Source organism: Sarcophilus harrisii, chromosome 2 (genome assembly GCF_902635505.1).
Source record: "Sarcophilus harrisii chromosome 2, mSarHar1.11, whole genome shotgun sequence".
Taxonomy (NCBI): Eukaryota; Metazoa; Chordata; class Mammalia; order Dasyuromorphia; family Dasyuridae; genus Sarcophilus; species Sarcophilus harrisii.
Genome location: NC_045427.1, coordinates 640,339,687 through 640,355,904, shown reverse-complemented (window position 1 = coordinate 640,355,904; position 16,218 = coordinate 640,339,687). Strand labels below are relative to the sequence as shown.

At 38.9% G+C, this 16,218-nt stretch overlaps 1 protein-coding gene across 1 annotated transcript in view; it reads left to right on the top strand.

Moving 5' to 3' along the window:
• ZNF365 (zinc finger protein 365) overlaps nucleotides 1-15,750 on the top strand; it is a 30,732-nt gene extending 14,982 nt beyond the window's left edge. The window contains exons 3-5 of the mRNA XM_031956899.1: nucleotides 4,895-5,075; nucleotides 9,706-9,743; nucleotides 11,620-15,750. Of these exons, the coding sequence (XP_031812759.1) occupies nucleotides 4,895-5,075; nucleotides 9,706-9,743; nucleotides 11,620-11,881 (481 nt within the window). The 3' untranslated portion in view covers nucleotides 11,882-15,750. The remainder of the gene's footprint in view (nucleotides 1-4,894; nucleotides 5,076-9,705; nucleotides 9,744-11,619) is intronic.
• Nucleotides 15,751-16,218: the final 468 nt, after the last annotated feature.

The window sequence follows — 16,218 nt, the reverse complement described above, 5'->3', positions numbered from 1 at the left end:
TTCTGGGGCTGTTTGAATGTGGGAGTGTAAATAACATTTGTCATGATTGAAAGCCTACCTGCTTTATCTATATTATTTTATTTATGCCTTTATCAGGTAAGAGCTACAGGATTATAATTCCCCTTTTACAGATAAAGAAACTGAATTTTAGGAAGATTATATGACCATCACGACTCTGTTTTTTACCCAGAGGAATGTGTTAAGAGGTCAGGAAATGGTTTTCTGTACCTTTAACCTGTCTTCATAGGAATCGGGTGCTGAATGCTAAGGGAGTTTTCATTTTCACTTTTAGGAAAGTCTGAAGACATTTCATTTCTAAAGGTTAAGTAGAAAAGACATTGGCTTTGGAATCATAGGATCTGGATTCAAATCCTACCTTTAACACTTATTCTTTATGATATTTGATGTTTTTCTTCCTTAAAAAAAAAAATCAAATTAATTCATTTTATATTTATTTAATAGTTTTTATTTATCGATTTATTTTATAGTTTCTTTTTCAGAAAACTTGTTTTTAGTTTTATTTATTAGTTAATTTTTCTTTTTCTTTTTAGTTTTATTAATCTCACCTTTGATTTTCAGGATTTCCATTTTGGTATTTAATGGGCATTTTTAATTTGTTCTATTTCAATATTTTTAAGTACATGTGCAATTCATTAATTTGTTTTTTCTCTCTTTTATTAATGCACAATTTTAGAGATATAAATTTTCCACTAAATATTGCTGCTTTGACTGTATCCCATAAACTTTGTTATGTTGTCTTATATTCTCTTTAATGAAATTATTACTTTTATGATTTGTTTTCTAATCCACTCATTCTTTAGGATTAGATTATCTAGTTTCCAATTAATTTTTAATTTATCTTTCCCTGGTCTTTTATTGAATATAATTTTTTTTATTAAATTCTGGTTTGAAAAGTATACATTTAATATTTCTGATTTTATGAATTTGTTTGCAAAGTTTTTATGACTTAACACATGGTAAGTTTTTGTAAAAGTATCCAGAATGAAAAAAGATATACTCCTTTCTGTTCTCATTGTTTTCTCTAGAGATATATCACATCTAATTCTTCTAATATTCCATTCATCTCCTTAACTTCTTTATTTATTTTATTGCTAGATTTATCTAGCTCTGACAGAAATAAAGTTGAGTTCCCCCATTAGTCCCCCCCATAGTCCCCCCATAGTTTTACTGTATTTCTACCTATAACTCATTTAACTTTTCCTTTAAGAATTTGGAAGCTATGTATTTGATACTCTTGTATTTAGTGCTGGTATTATTTTATTGTTTGTAGTCATTTTTAGCTAAATGTAGTTTCCCTTTTTATCTCATAATTATTTCTATTTTTGTTTTTCTTTGCTTGCTACTTTTTTTTTTCTACTTCATATCCTTGGGTTTGACATCCTCTTAACTCACTGATGGGTTACAGGCCTTCTTCTCCAACCCCTTATTTTAATTCTAAGTGTATCTCTTTTTTCAGGTATGTTTCTTGTAAACAATATATTATTGGCTTCTGGTTTGTAATCTATTCTGTTTTATGGGTGAAATCATCCCATTCACGGTTTTGATCACTAATAGTACATTTCCCTCTATGGAGTTTTCTTCTGTTCATCATTCTTGGCCTTTTTGTTTACACAATCCTTCAAAAATCTCTTTTGCAGAATTCTGATCATTGTCTCTGTCCCCTTTTTTACAGAAGAGGAAACTGAGAATGAGAAAAATAAATCACTTGCCTAGGACCACTCAATAAGCTCCTAGGAAGACCAGGTTTTATTATTCTTTTCTTCCTCATTAATGTATCACAATTTATCTACCCTTTGTTGGTTGTTCTGGTTTTTTGTTTTTGTAATAACCTACAATATGGCACTGGAGAGTTTAAAGAGATAACACTTTTGGGGTTCTGTGATGGTCTGACATCACATGGTACTTCAAGGTTTGTGAAGCATTTTACTGATAGACTTTCACTTGAATCTCACAACTCTGCATAGGATTATTATCCTTTTTCTGTTCATGAAGAAACTGAGGTTGAGAGTGGACATTGACTTGCCAGCCCATAGTCACAAAGTGTGTGAGTGGTAGCTGGGTCTCTCCTGACTCAGGGCTCCAGGGCTTATTCTCCCTTACACCTCATCTTCCCCCAACCTCCTTCCCCCTACACATAACACTCAACTGCCTCAGTTAGACAAAGGCAGATATCCTTGTTTCTTCCCTGGAAGTATTGTGCTGAGCATCGAGTCTCCAGAGCTGATGTTGAATACTGGCTCTTCTGATGACTTTTGTGACCTTCGACAAGAAATTTAGTTTCCTTAATTTTTCATTTGTCACATGATAGGGTTGGACTAGATAGTCTGTGTGATCCTTTCCTTTCTAAATTAATCCTTCTTCCTCTTCTAGTGACTAGCACAGAGCTAAATGTATAACTGAACCAATGAATGAAAGAGTAAAATCTCCCATGTGGCAAAGAATGGTGATGCTGTTTCTTGCTATTTCCTAATTAAGCATTTCCTCCTTATTGAGGTTCTGCAGAATTGAACTCAGGTCTTCCTCACTCCAGGTATTATATATTTCTTTTTTTATGTTAAATGTGTGCAATTCTTCAATACATATATCCACAATTATTAAGCTGCACAAGAAAAATCAGATCAAAAAGGAAAAAATGAGGGGGAAAAACTAGATGCAAGCAAACAACAAAAAGGTGTAAATATTAGTCCTCTCTCTGAATGCAGATGGCTCTCTCCATCTCAAGTCTATTGGAACTGGCTTGAATCACCTCATTGCTATAAAGGGCCACGTCCATTAGAACTGATCATCATATAATCTTGCTGTTGCCGTGTACAATGTTCTCTTGGTCCTACTCACTTTACTTGGCATCAGTTCATATAAATCTCTCCAGGCCTCTCTGAAATCATCCTGCTAATCGTTTCTTACATAAAAATAATATTCCATAACTTTCCTGTACCATAGCTTATTCAGGCATTCCCCAGCTGATAGGCATCCACTCAGTTTCCAGTTTCTTGCCACTACAAAACATTTTTGCATATGTGGGTTCTTTTCCCTTTTTTATGATTCCTTTGAGATACAAGCCCAGTCCTGACACAGTAGAGACACACTTTGATAAATTGCTCTCCAGAATGGTCCACCAACAATTTATTAGTACCTTAGTTTTCCTATATGGCCTGCAACATTTATCATTATCTTTTCCTGTCATCTTAAGCCTTGTCTTCTTGGTCAGAAAGTGGCTAGAATTTTTAATCATGCATTTTCCAGAGTCATGAGCATTTCCTTGATCTATTGAACTATTCAAAGTTGTTTGTCTTTACAACATTGTTATTATATATACTGCTCTCCTGGTTCTGCTCACTTCATTCTTTACCAATTCATACAAAGCTCAGGTTTCTCTGAACTTATCCTTTCCATAAATTCTTATGGTACAATAATATTCCATTGCAGCCACATATGCTAGTTCATTCATCTATTTTTTTTTCAGTTAGTGGGCACTCTCATAGTTTCCAGTTCTCTGCCACCACAAAGAAAGATGTGTTAAATATTTTGGTGTAAAAGGACTTTTTTCCTTTTTCTTTGATTTTTTTGGGTAGAGGCCTTAGGGTGGTATCAGGGAGTCAAAGAGTACGCCCAGTTTGCCAACATTAGGAGACATAGTTGCTCTCCATCTTCCCAACCAACCCATATGTCACTACTTTTTTTGTCAACAGTTCTGCTCAGGCAATAGGTATATTAGGGAGACCAGGCAGATCTAGGAATTAGTCCCTTGTAAAACTGGTTGAAATTCAAAAGGTAATCCTTCCTGAGTAATAGGGTGAAAGATAATTGCTTGAGTGAGGCTGAGGAGTACTTTCTGTTGGATGGTCCAGTGCTTTACAGTTGGGAGTTTTGCTAGACATAGATAGATGGATAGATAGATAGATAGATAGATATGGATCAAAATATAAATATGAATATGGATATGAATATATATCCAGTAATAAAAGGGACATTGGCTAAATTGTCATGTAGTGACATCTCACATTTCAAATTATGTAGCAAGACTAGGAAAGGGTAGATAACAACTGGGTCCTTGTGAAGGCACTTAAGAGAATTTGGAAATTTTTGGCCTCCTAAGTACAAGTCAGAGAATGGATTCAATTATTTGATTTGACTTGTCCAAGAGAATCATAGAATCTCAGATGAGCTGGATGGGAAACTGAGTGGTTGTAGAATCACAAAAGTTGAAAATTGGAAGGGATGTCAACCGCCAACCCATTTATGAAAGAGATCCTTATTGTAGCGTCTAGTCCAACTCTTGCATTGTACATATGAGTAAACTATATAAGCAGAGGAAAATGGCAAAAGAAATGGCACCCTACTCCGTTATTTTTGCCAAGAAAACCCCAGATGAAGTCATGAAAACTGGACATGATTGAAAAATGACTGAACAACAACTGAGGTAGAATTTAGTATGTGAGAAAAACAATGAGGTCATTTGGCTGTACTAAAAAAAGGCACAAAGGAGTGGTGTCTAATAAAACTGGAAAGGTAAGTTGCAAGCAGACTCTGAAAGCCTTTAAATGTCAAATGGAGGAGTTTATATTATATCCTAGAGGTGGGGATGCATTCTAAATAAGGAGGATGCAAGGACATGCGAGTAGGAATGAAATGTCACATAGAGGTTAATAATCTAATATGACTGGGAGAAGGTTTTGTGTGTGTGTGTGTGTGTGTGTGTGTGTGTGTGTGTGTGTGTGTGTAGAAAGAAAAACTAGAAAAGGACCAGAAGGATCACTTTGAGTCTGCTTATGATGGACTTTAAATATCAGACCAGGGGGTATATATTGTAATACTTATTTTATCAATTTTCTCGGTTCTTTGTTCTGTTTTGTTTTTGTTTTTCACCTTGTAGAGAAGTTGTCACATTCAACCATTTCCTTGAAGCGGCTGCAGAGAAGGAAGTCCAGGGAAAAGCCAGACTCCAGAATTTCATTGAGAATCTGTTACAACGGGTCGACTTAGCTGAGAAGCAGTTAGAGTATTATCAAAACCAACAGGTCTCAGGCCACAGCAAGGGTGCCAGTGAGCATTTGGTGAGTCTAATGAACACCCTTATTTCCTTTCCTGCCATGTTCCTCTCCTCACCTAGCTTATTGCTCCCGTTTTACTGGGTTCAAGAAACAGATGATGAGAATTCTTGAAAGGCAAACAGTGGTACACTATGGGAACAGTTCTAACTATATGGCCCTCCTGCTGGCCTGGAGTGGCTGAATGAGTTAATTTTCTTTGTAGCCTTCCCTCCATTCCATGCTTCACTCCTAGTTCTCCCATATTCCCACAATTTCACATAAAAGTAGATTTATGTTTTGGAGAATTCAAGTTAACATTTATCAGGCATCTATTATGTGCCAGGCACTGTGCTGAGCAATGGTAATACAAAGACGAAAATCAAAAGCAATCTGCCCTCAGCATGCTGGAGGAACAACATACACACACCACACAGATAAATATGTGGTGCTTACAACGAGATAAGATACACATTTATGCAAAATATGTACAAAGTAACGGGAATTTGGAGGATAACAAGTAACAGAAAAAGCAGAAACAGCTTCCTGGACAAAGTGGTACCCAAAGTGATCCTGGAAGGAAGTTGAAGGATCCGAGAGATGGAACTGGGGAGGCAGAATTCTTGAGAAATCAGGGTTAGGAGAAATAGAGATTTGGGAGTGCAGTAAACAAGCATGGGTAGCTTAGGCGGAGAAGATGTTGAGAATGGGGAGAATAAAGATTAAGAAGTGGCCCCTGTCCTTATCATCTAGAAGAGGAGCCAAGATTGCCCCACAGACAGTAACCCGAGATCATGCAGGAAAAGGGCCCGGGTCAGAGAGACTGGCAGGAATGAGCTGAGTGTGTCCACAGCCGCTGAGAAGTCCTGCCTGACTGGATGTGAATGAGCATCCATTGGAGCCGGTAGATTCCCTGAGCCATGTAAAGCAGGAGGCATTTATTTCTTGGAATGGCTACCCCAGCATTTTTTCTGTAGACTCAGCTTTGGCCAGTCGTCCCTTCGAACCTTTATTCCCTTCAAACTCCTTCTAAAATAGACACCTTTTGTCTTAATGTGATCTCTGGTGGCCAGAGGTATCAGTCTTGTTAGTCAAGAACCGCATGGAAGACGTTTTTCTTTACTCTCCCTGTACACTGGCTTACAATGGGTCAAGCGGAGAGGTGCCAGTGTTTGGGAATTTGAAATTAATTTCTCTCTGACATAACCTCTCCCTGACCCGTGTTAAAAATCCTTTTTTTTTTTTAATTTAATAGCCTTTTATTTACAGGATATATGCATGGGTAACTTTACAGCATTAACAATTGCCAAACCTCTTGTTCCAATTTTTCACCTCTTACCCCCCCACCCCCTCCCCTAGATGGCAGGATGACCAGTAGATGTTAAATATATTAAAATATAAATTAGATACACAATAAGTATACATGACCAAAACGTTATTTTGCTGTACAAAAAGAATCAGACTCTGAAATATTGTACAATTTAGCTTGTGAAGGAAATCAAAAATGCAGGTGTGCATAAATATAGGGATTGGGAATTCAATGTAATGGTTTTTAGTCATCTCCCAGAGTTCTTTCTCTGGGCGTAGCTGGTTCAGTTCATTACTGCTCCATTAGAAATGATCTCGTTGCTGAGGATGGCCTGGTCCATCAGAACTGGTCATCATATAGTATTGTTGTTGAAGGGTATAATGATCTCCTGGTCCTGCTCATTTCACTCAGCATCAGTTCGTGTCAGTCTCTCCAGGCCTCTGAAATCATCCTTTTGGTCATTTCTTACAGAACAATAATATTCCATAATATTCATATACCACAATTTATTCAGCCATTCTCCAACTGATGGACATCCATTCAGTTTCCAGTTTTTAGCCACTACAAAAAGGGCTGCCACAAACATTCGTACACATACAGGTTCCTTTCCCTTCTTTATAATCTCTTTGGGATATAATCCCAGTAGTAACACTGCTGGATCAAAGGGTATACACAGTTTGATAACTTTTTGAGCATAGTTCCAAACTACTCTCCAAAATGGTTGGATTCGTTCACAACTCCACCAACAATGCATCAATGTCCCAGTTTTCCCGCATCCCCTCCAACAATCATCATTATTTTTTCCTGTCATCTTAGCCAATCTGACAGGTGTGTAGTGGTATCTTAGAGTTGTCTTAATTTGCATTTCTCTGATTAATAATTAATTTCTCTCTGACATAACCTCTCCCTGACCCATGTTAAAAATCCTAATCATGAGCAATATGAAATCCTTTGATAATGTGTCATCTCTTTACCTCTAAGTTAGCAAAACGCTTAGCCTGCTTTTGGTGGTTTTCATCAGCTCCCTTCAGCGAAACCTCTGGGCTGGACATTCATCCTCCTGGTTTTGTCATCTCTGCACATGAGCGTTTCTCTCCTTCCCTCTCTCTCTTCTTTCAGGCTCCCTTGCTTTTTTCACCTGGATGTTCTATAAATGTATTATGTTTACTCCAAGGTTTTCTCGCTGCCTCCAGAAATGCTGCCGAGTTATAGATGCAGAATGACCTAATCGCACATCTGCTCACATTGGAGCTGTTCAGATATGTTTTGGAGTAAATGGGCTGATGTTGAAATGAGGATTTATATTTTTTCTAAGTCATCTCCAAAGAAGGACTATTTCTTCGACTGTCTGATGTCTGAGACATGCCTTCAGATTGTCTGGGTTTTCAATGCCCAATTATCATTCATTGATTTTTCCATTCATTTGAGCACTTATTAAATGCCTTCTGTATGTCTGCTGGGCAGAACAGCTATAGAGGGCAACCTGAGCTTGTACTAAATGAGGATCCGTTTAAGAAACTGAATCTTTCCTGTTCTACACTCTTCTGCCAAGACAAAACAAAATTGTTACTGCCTCTGTCCCTCAAGTTACTTTGTGTTTTTCTTTTTTGCTGAAGCAATTGGGATTAAGTGACTTGCCCAGGATCACACAGCTAGGAAGTGTTAAGGGTCTGAGACCAGATTTGAACTCAGGTTCTCCTGACTTCAGGGCTGGTGCTCTATCCACTGGGCCACCTCACTGCCCCTCTTTTGATATATTTTCAAAAAGAAATCCTGCCCTGCAAGGTCAAAGACAGTCAGACAAATGAGTCTATGGAACTCAAGGCAGGTTTCCTATATAAGCTCATGATGGGGGAGTTCCTTCTGCTGATGTTGTTCATGACTGATCCATCCCGTTCTTTGTGATCCGTGTTCATTACCTTCCTCCAGTCACTCTAAGGAGCCCAGGCTGGGCTCTTTCTCTGCTCTGGGGCAGCCCAGCCATAAACCCCCCAGACTGTCCAACAGGTCCCTCCCTCTCTCCCCACGATGCCCACTTGGCTGGGGGCAGCCTCGGCCTCTGAGCACAGCAGGGTGATGAGACTTTCTTTGAAATTCATATCGGCTCCTATGAACCTTCTGCCCCGGGTGGTTTTTGCTCCAGGTTCCCCTCATCATCTTCCATCAGTCAGTCAACAAGCATCTCTTAGCAGTCACTGTGCCAGGCAAAGGGCCGAGTGCTGAGAAATCAAAACAAAGCAAGCAAAAATGGCCCCAACCCTCAGAGAGCATCCTTTCCAATGGGAGAGTGTGTGTGCCAGAGGCTGAAAAGACTGAAGGTAGTTTAGATGAGGATCATCGCAGGCTGAAATCCCAATCACAAATGACAGCCTGCCCGTCCACAAACATTTATTAAGCACCTACTGTATGTTAGGTGCTGGGAATCCTAAGAAAAATATATATATTTGTTGTCTCCTCCATTGAAACGCAAGCTTCCCTGAGGGAAGGTCCTGTATTTTATTTTCTCCTTTGTAACTTGCATATTGTGTGTATGTGCACAGACAGATGTGCATGCAGATATGTACCACACAAACAGGGGTAGGTGTGCAAGCATGCTGCATGTGCATAGGAGCACACGTATGCAGACATGTATGTTCGCTTACATAGATCTATGTTTATATGCATGCATGCACACACATGTTAACAAACACACATATAATGTACGTGACATAACCATAATGCATGCATGTGTTATTATACATAGCTACATGCAACACACTTGCATGTGTGTTTGTGTATATACACATGTTTGCACAAATAAACATGTCCATTTGTACATGTATATTAGTATATATAAGTATATATATATATATATATATTAGTAGAAGAAATTATATTCATGTGTGTCCATCTTTACTTCCTCATAGATTGTTCTTTTCGTTCTCTGCTGTGCTTGAATTATACTTGGGGCCTCTATTATTTGATTTTTTTTCGTGGCGATATGACCTCCTCAATATGAGGCTCCCTTCCCCAGTGGAGATTGCAACTTATTCATGCTTTCTCATTCCACATAATTTTTGTCCATGTTCTTCCATGAACTCTCCATGTTAGGGACCCAACGTGTTGGAACAATATAAGCTTCTGAAATAAGTCTCACAGCAAAGATACATGACACACTGAGAGAAATCAGGCTGAATCCCTATGTGAGAAGAGCAGCAGCCAAATAATTCATCAGTCATCCATATGGAAAGCAGTGTGGCCCACCCCATGGGTCCTCACAATGTATACAGAGTCCTTTGGGGGGAAAAAACTAGGAATTGTTCAATCCACCTGTGAAGTAATGCTTTTCTCTTATTTGTTTTTCTTCAGTTTACAGACATCGCTTCCAATAGGAAACCAAAATGCCTGTATGTACTTATATTTATGTTTTTGATTATTTAATTGAGGTTTTAATACAGAATGTTTTCATGTGGCATTCTTTTTTATGATACACGGGTGATATGTCTACACAGAGCCATAACTAGGATAAAATAATCAGCCCTCTGTCCCTGGGTGCTGAAATTTGGAGTGTGCTCACAGCCCAGAAATTCCTTTTACAGCTTAGAAACAGCTGAGATCAGCACTAATACTCATTAATTAAAACAGGCCATAATCCAGATGAGTTCTAGAGTTTCCCATCCTCCCAGGTACTGTCTTTCTCCAAAGTGGCCTCCAGGGCTCTCAAACACCAAAATAGCTAGTTATAACTCTGTGTAATTAGACATATACAAATATCTACAATGATGCGATCATATGGTGTATGTACAGTAGAGATCAGGAAGAAATTTACCATCATTTTTTATTCTTATTTTTTAAAACTTCACTGGGGACCATCTGATTAAGTATAAGCCAAAAAAAGGGGAAAAAATGATAGGCAGAAATAACAGGCGGTAAAGTAGTCAGGGAATAGACGTTAGACATATTTCTTCATAAACGAGGGAAATCGGAAGGAAAAACAGTCCAACTTCCTCAATTAATAAACATTTATTAAGTGCTCGCTAGTGTCAGGCACTGTGCTAAAAGGCATGGTACAAAAAGGCAAAAGACGGTGTTCTCAGAGGACAAAAGGTTCCTGCCCTCAAAGAGCTTCCATTCTAATGGGGGAGAGAACATGCAAACAAATATATGCAGGAAAAAGTAGGAAATAATTAATAGAGGGAAAGTGCTGGCAGATGAGAAAACTGAAGTCCAGAGGGAGTCCAGAGGATTGACTACAGAAGTAGTAAAAGCAGAGCAAGAATTCAAGCAGATCCTCTGATGTCGTATTCAATATTTTCCAGGATTTACTGCCTCAAACACTTGCAGTGTCCTCATTACTATAGTACTAGGAAAGATAGCATGGGTTAGGGAGAAAAGCACTTGGGATGGACTTCAGGTCCTGTTACGTATCAGCTGTGAGACTGTGGACAACTGGCTTATCTTTGCTGAGTTTCAGTAGTAAACAAAGCCTATTTTAAGTGGTTTTCCAATCTGAAAATGCTGTAGAAATGTTAGCTCTCATCTTTCTCCTCCTCCTCATCTTAATCTAATACATGTGTATCACTTAACTAGTTTAGTTAGGTTAGTTAAATTAGTTAAGAAGTATTACAAAAGACTAGGTTTATGTGCCCTATTCTTGACTTGAAATCCACCTTATAATAAAAAAGCCAATTTTAAATAATTTTTTTCTCCAGTTACATGTAAAACAATTTTTTACATTTAAAATTTTGCATTAAAACTTTGAGTTCCAGATTTTCTTCCTTCCTCCCCACCCTCATGCTCCATTAAGAAGGCACATGTAAAGTTGTTTAATAATTAAACAAAAACAAATTCAGCAAAATTAATTTGTTAGACAACACAGATCAATATGGTGGCCGTGGCTGACAATGTAGCCTTCGTTCCATCCATGGCAGCCTCCAACCTCGCCATGTTGAAGGTAGAATTTCACCATCAGTGCTGGACTGCAACATTGATCAGATTTCTGAAGTTCTTCAGTGTTGGTTTTTTTTTTTTTTTTTTTTTTTGGTCTGTGTTTTCATGGTCATTGTGTAGCTCATTGTTCTGGTCTTGTTTATTTGATTCTCCATTGGCTGTTGTAAATTTTGCCAAGTTTCTCTGAATTCTTCATAGCCTTGATTCTATTTCTTTAACTGGTTATAGTCCTTGCCTTTTTCCACTTTAAAAGTAGGGGCTCAAAAAACCAAACTTAAGCCCCTACAGGTTTCCTAAGACAGGATCTTCACTGTGTTTCTCTCTGATCTGCAGGTGTCGAGGGGGCCCTCACCCTGCATGTCACAATCCTGACCTCAAGGCCCACTTCCACCCAAAGGGAAGGAATTCCCTGAAGAAAGCCAAGGACGAACGAGGGAGCATGCAGTCAGCTAGGTTTGCCTATGACCTTGCGGAGTCCTCGAGAGAACTCTGGAGACCTTCAAAAAAAGGGGAGCCTCTGGGCCCAGCCAGGAAGGTCAATGTCAAGGCAAAAATGGTGAAAAAAAAGTCACTAGCCATCGTGAACATCATCTGAAGAGAGTGGGGGTCTCCAAGCTGCCAGTTCTGAGCTTTGGGGAAAGGAAAGCAATTTGTTCCAAGTACCACTTGGCTGTCCCACAGGACCTTGATGATTAACACATTAACTTTGTGAGAACAGGAAAACCTCAGTTAACTAGCCCTCAATTAACTAGAGCATTAAATTAATCACCTCTGAGGACCATATCACCTTAGAGGAAAAAAATCACAATAAACAAATAAACTTACACTTATGTCTCAAGCCCCTACTCTCAGTATATGCTTGATGACTCTTAACAATTCTACCTAATTCTCACCTCTTCTAAGTATACATTGCTAATCAGTGATCATTCATTTTCTGTACCTAAAGCTACATAATGGCCTTAGCCATCAGGAATATTCAATGGTACTTCCTGACTTAGTAAGATAAAAGTGAATTTTATAAAGGTTTTGTTTTTTTTCCCTCTAATAACAAAGATTGGGACAAAAAAAAAGTGATACTACCTTGTGACTTTACATAAGTCATTTAACCTCCCTGGGCCTCAGATTCCCATCTGTAAAATATAGGGGTTGGACTAGAATTTCCTTCCAACTTGATCTATGATCCTTCCATCCTATAGTTTCTACTCGATTCACAGTTGAAAAAATCAATTTAAATAAATCAGTTTATTAGGATCCCAATTTACTCAAGTCTTCTGGTTCATTGAGGTTTTGCTGTTTAGTTCCTTGAAGTGAATTGTCGGTTATAGGGTTATGTTTTTCTGGATCTCAAGATCCCGCTATTCTGCTAGGGGGTAGCTTAACTTGTTGATAAAAGCATGGGATTTAGGGTCTAGAGCCTGGGTTCAAATCTCACCCTTGTTACTTATGAGTTGGGTGACTTTGGGCAAGTTGTTTCTCCCTGGAGGTTGAACTCGGGTCCCTTTCAGCTCCTGTGAGCCCACATAGAACTTAATTTGGGCTCACCCCTGTCCTTTTCTATGGCTGTACATTTTGCATCCAGACAGCCCGATGTTGTTTGTTACTAGCCGGCATGTTCTTACTAGCATCTCCTTAGTCATCTGTGGTTGTGCTGTCCATTGGACTCCTCGGCCCCTGGGTCTGTCCGACTGCACTAACCAGTGGGCATCTTCTTCAGCATCACCATATCCTGGGTCTGCAGATGCTAGAAATATCAGTACGGCTTTCCCCCCATGGCACATGCTCTCTTGGCAGTGCTTGCTCCTTCTTAGCCGTAGTAAATGGATGTGATTTTTTCTCTGATATCCTTTCTTCCCAGGCTGCCTTGTTCTTTGTTCCTTAGAGCTTCTCCCCACTCTTATGATTAGTACACTCACTAATCTTGCCTTGAACCTAATATTTGATATGCTTAATATATTAGCCTGTCTGTTGAAGTAATCCTGAAGTTAATGAGGGTAGGCCAGCCCCTTCCAGTCCCCTAGGAGCCCCCTCTGAGAGTAACTTCTATTTCTCCTAAGGTGTGTCCATTAGGAAGCTTCCTTGGGATCATCCCTTGCTTCCAGAAATGGGTTTTTACATCGCCGTTTTTCACAGAAAGAGTATCAGACCTCACAAAGAGCTCACAAGTGCTGATGTCTGGAGTTATGAACAAGGTCAATCTTGTCCACAAGACAAAGGTCCGTGTATATATGACTCAAGTACATGAATAATTTATTTTTAAATACTCAGGGGGAGGGGGGATGAAGGGGAAGATCTGTGTCTTTGTGTGTGTGGGGAGGTGATTTTTAAGTGACTTATATAATTACAATGATAATCTAACTAAGTGAACGTTAGTCAGAGTCTTTTGCTCTGGTCATTACTGCCATAAGCACCAGACTAGTCGTGAGTTGAGAATGGGCAGTGAGGGTTTAATGAATTGGAAAAAAAATTGGAAATGAGATATATAACTAGTTGGTACACATAACACATCACAGTATTCAAACCTGTCATAGTGAAAAGTTTCCATCCCTCGACCTTTGAGGTCAGGGAGATGGGTATTCATGTCGTGTCTGTGAAGGAGTCCTGTGGATAAAGTGCCCATGAGTGTCACTGTTTAGGTTGAAAGTCACATTGTAAAAAAAAAATTGGTAAAGTAACATAGATATTTATTTGGGGTCTTGTTGTACCCCGGACACTATTTATTCTTACTGTTCATAACCTAATTGCACTTTAGAATTTCTGTACTGATTCAATGAGTTTTCAACTATATTGCATGCTCTCCTTTCTGTCAGGTAATGTGTGTATGATATGATGACAGCATAATGAATGCTTTGCTGCAGAGTGAGTGGCCAGAAACTCTATCTCGCTGTGTCCCTTTGAGTTATGGCAACCAACATCTTCAGTTTTCATTCAGCAAGCCCTCTCTATCCAGGGGAAAATCGTGGTCCCCCGAAGTACCGCCATGGCACATGAGTATCATTCAGGTGTAGAGAGAAGCGAGCAACTCCTTGCCTGCCAGAGCAATATACAAGCAGTGCTTGTGCTGCTGACAGTTGTGCTTACTAAAGGCAGGGAGGTGCGCCTTACCTCGCCTTTTTTGTTCTTGTCTCTGGATTTTTTTTGCATCACAGTCAGAGAGCATTATTGGAGTAGAGGGAGGCATTATTGGCTCAGCCCCCATATATATTCCATGGGGCTTTGTAGACAAGAATCCTTAAAATGGATTTGGAGGGATTTACACTAACAATCAGGGTCTTAATGAAACTTAAAGGAATTTTCCAAATCCAAGTCTGATCTTAAGGTGAGACCAGGGAACTGAATTTAGCATCAGGAGAAATGTGGTCAAAAGAAAAGATTTCATTTTAGTTTATGGGATTCTGCTAATTTTCTGGTTTGAAGGGGTGTTCATAACCTTATGCTAACCATTAAATGATCTTTAGACCATCCTTGCCATAAAAAATGCTTATCATCCCCCAAAATCCCAGAAGGCAACCAGAAAAAAAAAAAAAAAGATTAAGTCTTCCTTTTGATTGTTTCTCTCTTGGTGCTGACTCAAAGACCTTGGTTTCAGTCATCCCTCTGACACGGAATTAGAAAGTCAGAAGCTTCTGTTAATCCCTGATTGTGAATCTTTGTGCCTAAAACCCATTTCATGAACTCTATCCAACACTTCAGCTCTCATCATTAACACTAACTGGTAGGTGAATAAACTTAAAAGCAGGGCAGAGGGACCAAGTGAAGCCTTTGCTCTTCACTCTTGTCTGGCTTTTTTATATGATTGGATCAGGGACAAATCACAAAGTTAGCACATTCTAGTCAGCCTGAGAGTGCTCATCTTTCTACATTTATTAGACAACGGAAACAAAACTGAACTTTGCATGTTACATACCTATAATTGATGTGTCTTCTATACACATTTTAAAATTTTAAAAAGAATAAGAAATTATAGGTAAATTCTAAGCCCACAAAAAAGGGCCGATGTCATGCGTGTGGGGTATCACGTGTCTATTCTTGCTTTATTTAGCCAAGGAAGACAAGCTGAGATGTGGAGTCTGGCTTGCTCCTATGGGGTCACTCTATGGGCTGTGCCCTGGGTAACTGGCCCCAGTTTGTACATATTAAGGGAGATATTTGCAGCTAAAGTTGATATTTTTTTTGTAGGTGGCACCAAAGGTACACGGCAGAAAATGTTCAGTGTTGAACAAATCAATCTATTTTTTATTATTTGGTTCAGACTCGAACTTTTTTTCTTTTCTTTTTAAACTGGATTACAAAGTCTTAATGCTTAACAAAAGTCTTAAGTTCAGGTTACTTAAAGATACTGTTTTGCAACCTACTGCAGGGCCAGTCCGTTGTAGAGAAGTTGGAATATACTGTTATCAGAGTTTTAAAAGAAAATGTTTTTAGACTATGAGAAATTCTAATAATAAAGCTATATTTCTGAGTAACCGTGGTGGTGTATGGATGTAGTTTTTGAATTTCAAACCATTCATGGCTCTGTATCGTCTTGGGTCTCGTAACACCAAAGAATTGTCTCTTTATGAATAAGAGATTTGTCGGATACATAGTCACTGAGATTTCATAGTCCATTTTAGCACATGGTCTCTTCTAAGTGACTTGCCCAAGGTGACTTAGGCTTAAGTGGCCCAGAATCCTCTAATACCAAATCCAGTCAGATTTTCTACCATACAAAGGAAATCATAGAATCAGAATTTCAGAGCTGAAAGATGTCACCTACTCTAAACAAGCACCAAACCTAAAGTTATCTCATTGATCCTGGTTCTGGCATCTAGAGCTAGGCAGGGGAAGTAATCCTTCTTCCAGTCTTGCAGCCATCTCTGAGGTTCACTCTTCAGTCCTGTCTTCTCTAGAATGGGCAGCCCCGGTCATTTCTTTCAGTCATTTTTTTCATGGTCT